Here is a 7,500-nt window from a genome sequence, read left to right as displayed (position 1 = left end):
GTTGTGCATGTATGTATTGAGAAGTGTGTGTGTTGTGTGTGTGTGTGTTGTGCATGTGTGTATTGAGAAGTGTGTATTAAGAAGTGTGTGTGTTGTGTGTGTGTAGTGCATGTATGTATTGAGAAGTGTGTGTGTTGTGTGTGTGAGTGTGTTGTGCATGTGTGTATTAAGAAGTGTGTGTGTGTGTGTGTGTGTGTGTGTGTGTGTGTGTAAAACAACAGCACCATTATATATCAAACTGCCATTTAGAAGGGTTAAATCCTGAAAATGAATATTTAGTAGTTACGATCAGGACTGATGTTAGTTAAAAAAATGACTTATTGAAAGTGGAAAATAATAAATAATAATATTATGGCAGTTTTTTGATGTGATCCTCTAAAGGACCTCCGAGGTTTAAAGCAGATATAACGGCGAGCGGAGGAGAGACCAACAGATCCGAAACTGTTCATCAATTACTGGCATAAAGATCTCTGCCAACAACACAACAGTCTCAGAGAGGAAATATATTCACTACGGTCAAAACAACACAAATGAACAGAGGAACAAGAGAACAGGCCTTTCTTTCACTCGCTCAACCCTTTTATCAGTGAGTCACATGTTCAATCTCATTATTATTCCTCTTTGACACATGACAACAGCTCACGGACATCCCATAATGACTCAATACAGGACAGACTCGGGCTCGCATTATAATTATCATAGTTCTCAAGTGTAAAGGAGCTATACGTGTCTCTTCGTTCTTCAGTGACATTAAAGATTTCAGCCAGCAGGTGGCGACAGACTTGTTTCCTCGGATTACTACGACAACAGTGCAGCTGGGAAATACAGTTAAACTAACTTTAGCATTAAAGCTGATGACAGCGGAGAGACGACATGCTCGAGACGCTTGGCTAATCCCGGAGTATACATGTGAGGATCTCTAATCAACATGGCGGAGGTGAGAACAGTTTCTATAGTGAATGACTCCTGCGCACCGGCTACTGCGAAATACTCAGGGAGGGGCACCCCAACTCGTCCTCCATTTACACAGAGAATATAGGATGTATTTGACCATTTTTGTGTGTTGGGAGGCAGTCGGGTTGATGTCAGCACTGTGGCACAATGTCGATTACCACATAAAATTAATTTCACACCAGGAGTCGTGAGTTTGAATCCAGGGCGTGCTGAGTGACTCCACCCAGGTCTCCTTAGCAACCAATTTGTTCCGGTTGCTAGGGAGGGTAGAGTCACATGGGGTAACCAAATTGTCCCGGTTGCTAGGGAGGGTAGAGTCACATGGGGTAACCTCCTCATGGTCACTATAATGTGGTTCTCGCTCTCAGTGGGGCGTGTGGTGAGTTGTGCGTGGATGCCGCGGAGAATAGCGTGATGCCTCCACACACGCTACGTCTCCATGGTAATTCTTCTGATAAAACTTGTGCATTATTTGAGCGGTTAAGTTGTTTAAATCTTTGTTTTTACAGTTATTTTTGGGTTTTAATGTTTAAGGCATTACGTCGTCATGGCAACAAAGTTGTAAATTGTCTGTATCTTTCCACAGATGCAGTTATTAAGTGATTTAATGACAGTAAAATCATGTTAACACACATATTGTTTATGTCTTGTGTCGATACTTGTGAAACAGTATTTTAATGTTTACAGATTAAACCCCATTGACTTGCATTGGAAGTGACTCACTGGAACACACATTTGTGCTTTATTTTTTTTTTTTTACAAGTCAGCATTTGTGTCATAATGTTGATTACCAAAAATACATTTCGCCTCGTTCCTCCTTTTCTTTATATTTAACGCTTTACATCTTTAATGCAAATATATTGAACACATTACATCTTCCATTGAAACGCGTCGCATCTTAATTGCATTTATATTTAACGTGTCGCATCTTTAACGCGGTTATATTTAACGCGTCGCATCTTTAACTCGGTTATATTTAACGCGTCGCATCTTTAACGCGGTTATATTTAACGCGTCGCATCTTTAACGCGGTTATATTTAACGCGTCGCATCTTTAACGCGGTTATATTTAACGCGTCACATCTTTAACACGGTTATATTTAACGCGTCGCATCTTTAACGCGGTTATATTTAACGCGTCGCATCTTTAACGCGGTTATATTTAACGCGTCGCATCTTTAACGCGGTTATATTTAACGCGTCACATCTTTAACACGGTTATATTTAAGGCGTCGCATCTTTAACACTGTTATATTTAACGCATCGCATCTTTAATGCAGTTTTGCATACTTTATTAATAAGAGTTAGTTTAAGTTATAGATGGACTGAAGTGAACAGAAAGGTGAGAGTCTTCACCTCATTATACACGATAACAAAATACATGTTTGATTTGTTTTGGCTTGTATTCCAATATAAATAAATCTCCTTTAAAACAATGTACATTTACTTTAACAGCTAAATTGCAGAATAAAGAAATATTATCTGACAAATAATAAAAATACAAATATTTTAAAACATCTAAAAATCCTTTAATGAGATGCATTCACCTGAGAAGCAGCATATCAGATATTTAGTCTTGCTTTTAGAGAATAGATCTTGAACATGAGTATATTTTATCCTTAATGCACTCACAGAATTACAAACAAGTGAAAAATAAACTTAGAATATAATAATTTTTTCCTTCAGTTCAGTGAATGTCATTTAAAGTTAGTCCTGTAGTTTTGGCATGTTATTAGTGCACCCCATGATTTCAAAACTCACCTGTGAAAACGTCCTGGAAGCCGCAGGTAGGGGCCTGAACCACAGACGCCCTTTGTGTCGGACTGCCCGTCCTGAGTGTGCCCTCTGAGCCACCGTACTCCAGGTAATCAGCTGAGCCTGTTGCTTTGGGAGGCAGGGACCGCAGTTCCTCCGTCCAGTCCGCCGATCGACTGATGGGACCCGTGATGGTGTAGGACCGCTGCCGCTTCACTCTTCTCCTCTCCGCCCTGATAATAGTTGCCAGGGAGTCCCGGCCTCGGCGTGTGGCCAGCGGGCTGTGGGACGGCGAGGGTGCGGGCGAGCACAAGGGCGAGCTGAGCTGCCGCGTGGTTGTTCTGATGTAGGACGTGCTGATGGAGGGGTAGGGCTTCACGGAGTTGCCACCGTTCGATTTTAAGAGCCTTGAGGCGAGCGGACTTTCCTGTTGCGAGAAAGTAACGCAACTCTTCCGCCGTTGGACGGCGGGCGTTTCGTCCTCATTGTCAGGTGGTTCGGAGGTCATCTCCACAGCGCTGAGACACTCCAGGGAACCCGCCGACACCGTATCCGTGCTTGGCCCGTCTTTAGGCGACCCGTCCGAGGGATTTCCATTTTCTTCCTCTTCGACGGCTTCCACAGCGCTTTCGAACGAGGCCGTGAGGTCCGGGAAGCTGGTGGTGCTGGTCGTCTTGGCAACGGGGCTTGTGGAAAGGGGGGAGATGCTCGCTGCCTCTGGCTCTTTTGTGACTGTTGCCATGGCGATGGAGGCACAAAGGGCAGCGTCTGACTCTCCATTCACAGCCCTCTCCTCTTCTGCGGGCTGCGGGGAGAGACGCACGCTGCCAACATTCCCGTTTTCTCGTTTGGCGAGCGCTTCCAGCACAGTGAAGGGCTCCGAGTCCGGGGTGGGGGTGCTTTTAGCATCACTTAAGCTGGTTTGTATATAGTCTTTCTCCCAGGGCAGCTCGGCGCCACAGAGAACCACACTCTGCTTTAGACGGATGGCTTGCTGAATGTCAGCCAACAGATCCTCTTGTTCTGCGGCCGAGTGGAAGCTGTACATATCCGTGTCCGATCCGGAGCTCACCACTTTCTTCTCCTCTTCCTCCGGGCCGTCGGTGGCATCCAGCGTGGTCTGTCTGCTGTCGGCCACCAGTCGAGGCCTCTCGAATTCGGAGTCCGACTGGCCCAGCTCATCTCCGGACAGATCCGGTGTTTTATTGCACAGAGATGGGACGCTGTCGAGTTCCTCAAGCTGGGAGTCTAACGCATCCTCTTTAGAGCCGCCCAGAAATCCTTTCACCTTCCCGAGGCCCTTACGCTTCCGTATGTGAGGAAAGACGGATTTGGAGTCCGATTTGTTTTTCTTCTTCCCTCCCTCCCCACCCTTACCGTGTTTACCGTGAGATTTCTTCCCTTGAAATCCTTTCTTGGTGCCATTATTCTCCCTGAGAGCTCCGCACTCCTCGGCCGCGCCTCCTCCTGCATCCCCCCCGGCGGAGCGCTTGAGCTTTCCGTCTTGATTTCCCATGATGAGCAGCTCTCTCACGCCATGGCCGCTCCCGAGCCCGTGTTTACATCTGCGTGTGCGCCCTGTCGATGACGTGCTCTCGCTGTCAGATGACGATAATGAGAGCAACGGGATGGAGGAGGCGGTGAGGAAAGAGAGATACAGGAGCTCGCTCTCACTCTCCAGCTCATCCTGGAGTCTGCAGAGCGTGCCGGGATGGGAGGGGGAGCGGCCTCGAGGGAGCCATGTAGTGCCGTCTGCATACAGCCCCTCCCTCTGCGTGTGCTGCGTGTGCTGCATGTGCTGCGTGTGGGGGAGACAGCACTGCTGTCGTCTGCACAGACTCAAGGCACACAGCAGTCTCTGCCTGAAGCCGGTTACCTCCAGCATCTGCACGGGCCGCTGCATCACACACTCTCACACACACACACTCGCACAAACACCAGCTACTAATGGAAAAGAGAAACAACAACAAAATAGCTGTTAGAAATAATAAATACATTTACACTGAGAAAACAAACATGCTTTGTATCGTTTTCCAGTGAACATATCTCCAATAAATAAATCATTATAGGAACTGAGCAAGACATTTGATATTGTGCAGATAACAGATATTACAATTTTTTTCTTAACGGTTTATGATAAACAGGTTTAAAAATAAAAACAAACAAGTGGAAAAGAATCTTGACTTCTCTCTCTCTCTCACTCACTCACTCACTCACTCACTCACTCACTCACTCACTCACTCACTCACTCACTCACTCACTCACTCTCTCTCTCTCTCTCTCTCTCTCTCTCTCTCTCTCTCACTCAAATTAGCTTTATTGGCATGACTGTATACAGTGTACAATGTTGCCAAAGCAGTAATAAACACATTACAAACATAAAAACAACAACATGTATATACAATAAATGAATAACACACACACACTCTCTCTCACACACACACACACACTCTCTCTCTCTCTCTCTCTCTCTCTCTCTCTCTCACTCACTCACTCTCTGCATCTACACACATTTCACATACTCTCTCTCTCTCTATCTCTCTCACTCACACACTCTCTCTCTCTCTCTCTCTCCTCACTCACACACACTCTCTCTCTCTCTCTCTCTCTCTCTCACACTCACTCCACACACACACACACACACACACACTCTCTCTCTCTCTCTCTCTCACTCACACGCAAGCCGCTTTAACATAGAGAACAGGGGACTCAAAATCACTGGCAGCTTTATTATAATATGATTAAGTGTTTTATCTACTATTAATGTTTGTATTATTCTACATTTATCAGTTTAAGAGGTGAAACTCGTGATGTGGCTGATACGAGTTCAATGGAAGACTTTATTATTGTTATATTATATTATACAGCATCAGTTGATAATCCAAGCGTTATAGCAGATAAACAACTTCAAACGGAGAACAGATGCTGTGAACGGTGTGACTGACTGAACGAACGGCGTCTTCTTTTTAACAGCGGCTAGCAAACTAAAATTGGGCATTAGCGCCATCTACTGTTAACATGGGAACATCGTTTCCCCCGTATAGATATCTATGGTTTCTCCAGCCGGAACATGAGACAGCCGGTTCTTCTTTCCCGTGTTTACGGACATGACGTAATGAGCAAAAATGTACATCATAAGCCAACGATTTTGCGCCAAATCGTTTTTACAGGCTTACCATAGTGAATCGGGGTAAAGTAAAAACATTGTTTTGAACACTGGTCATTGATGTACTCAATCAATAATGGAAATGTGTTTTTTAAAGATCAAAATAGCATAACATTGGAAAAATTTCCACTTCCTGGACACTTCCATTTTTCAACACCATAAGAGAGCAACAAAAAAAAAAGCACAAATGTGTGTTCCAGTGAGACACTTCCAATGGAAGTCAATGGGGTTTAATCTGTAAACATTAAAATACTCACTGACACATGAACAATATGTGTGTTAACATGATTTTACTGTCATTAAATCACTTAATAACTGCATCTGTGGACAGTTATAGACAATTTTACAACTTTGTTGCCATGACGACGTAACGCTGTAATCCCAAAAACGACCACACAAATTACGATTTAAAACAACAACAGCTCAAATAATGCACATGTTTTAACAGAATAACTAATGTAAGAGCTTTTATAAAATTAAAAACGTCACATTTCTGCCTTTTAAACCCTCCACAATTGGACCCCATTGACTTCCATTGTAAGTGCCTCACTGTAATCTCGATTTTTGCTTTTTTTATTATTTTGTCTTGCCACAAATGTAATTTCTTAAAGGAATCTGTGGAAACAATGCCAGAGCACCATCCTTAATAAAGTTCACTACAATTAAACTAGTTACTAGCGCATACAATGTAATTTATCAAATAACTCAATCTAAATCTAAAGTTTAGAGTGTGAGAAATTATTGATATTGACTCTGGAACGTCAAAGAAGTACTTTAAGATGTATAACTCGATCTATAAACTGAAAATATTGAGTGTTTGTCTCGAATACTCACTGAGGAAACACCGACACACACTTAATCCTCCATCATGACCGTGCGCGTGCGCGTGTGCGTGTGTGTGGCCATACGTTTAAAAGAGACACCTGTGCGGCAATCACAATCATTTTTCCCATAGACGAATTGATTATTAACAATAACTTATAAACCTTTAAAGACAGACCTACCGTGAGCTCCGAGGGTGTTCATCGATGGTATATGATTCTGTTGAAGCCATCCATCTGCGTTATTTCAAATTCATTGTTTAGAAATCACGTTTAATAACGGAATTCCTGGTCAACAACTACATTACCCATCGTACAGCAGTGAAAGGTCCACCAATCAGAGAACCGTGAACGAGAAAGCCCGCGAAATAAGCCCGCCCAATTCGGTCTCTCTGCACGGTGTATATCGGGATGTAAATATAATCATAAATATATTGTTTCTATACTTATAATCAACAAACTAAAATTATAAACTAAAATTAACTAAAAACAGTTTCATATTCGACCATGTCAATCGCAATGCTTCATGGGATTGTAGTTCATGGAGTTGTAGTTCTCGTCCGATTGACGAGTCGGACTTACACATAATTGTGTCTTAAAATAAAGTCTGTAATGTTGAGATTTTCCTCGGAGTTTGTTAGTTTGGTTCATGCTTTACAACTCTTTAATTTATTTATTTATTTATTTTTTTTTAAGTCTATGGAAGAAATGAATGTGGAAAAATACGTAATCCCGTTACATGTATTCCGTTACTCTCCAACACTGTATACTGCAGACTACTTGGAACGGACTGAAATTAATCAA

At 43.1% G+C, this 7,500-nt stretch overlaps 1 protein-coding gene across 2 annotated transcripts in view; it reads right to left on the bottom strand.

The window, feature by feature from the left end:
* fmn2b (formin 2b) overlaps positions 1 to 4,600 on the bottom strand; it is an 82,523-nt gene extending 77,923 nt beyond the window's left edge. The window contains exon 1 of one of the 2 annotated variants that reach the window (XM_052102702.1): positions 2,716 to 4,600. In XM_052102702.1, coding sequence (XP_051958662.1) covers positions 2,716 to 4,594 — 1,879 coding nt within the window. In that variant the 5' untranslated portion in view covers positions 4,595 to 4,600. The remainder of the gene's footprint in view (positions 1 to 2,715) is intronic. The other variant, XM_052102701.1, reaches the window with a different exon arrangement.
* Positions 4,601 to 7,500: the final 2,900 nt, after the last annotated feature.

Source organism: Xyrauchen texanus, chromosome 33 (assembly GCF_025860055.1).
Source record: "Xyrauchen texanus isolate HMW12.3.18 chromosome 33, RBS_HiC_50CHRs, whole genome shotgun sequence".
NCBI classification, from domain to species: domain Eukaryota; kingdom Metazoa; phylum Chordata; class Actinopteri; order Cypriniformes; family Catostomidae; genus Xyrauchen; species Xyrauchen texanus.
The sequence above is the reverse complement of the archived record's forward strand: the minus strand, read 5'-3'. Positions and strand labels throughout refer to the sequence as shown.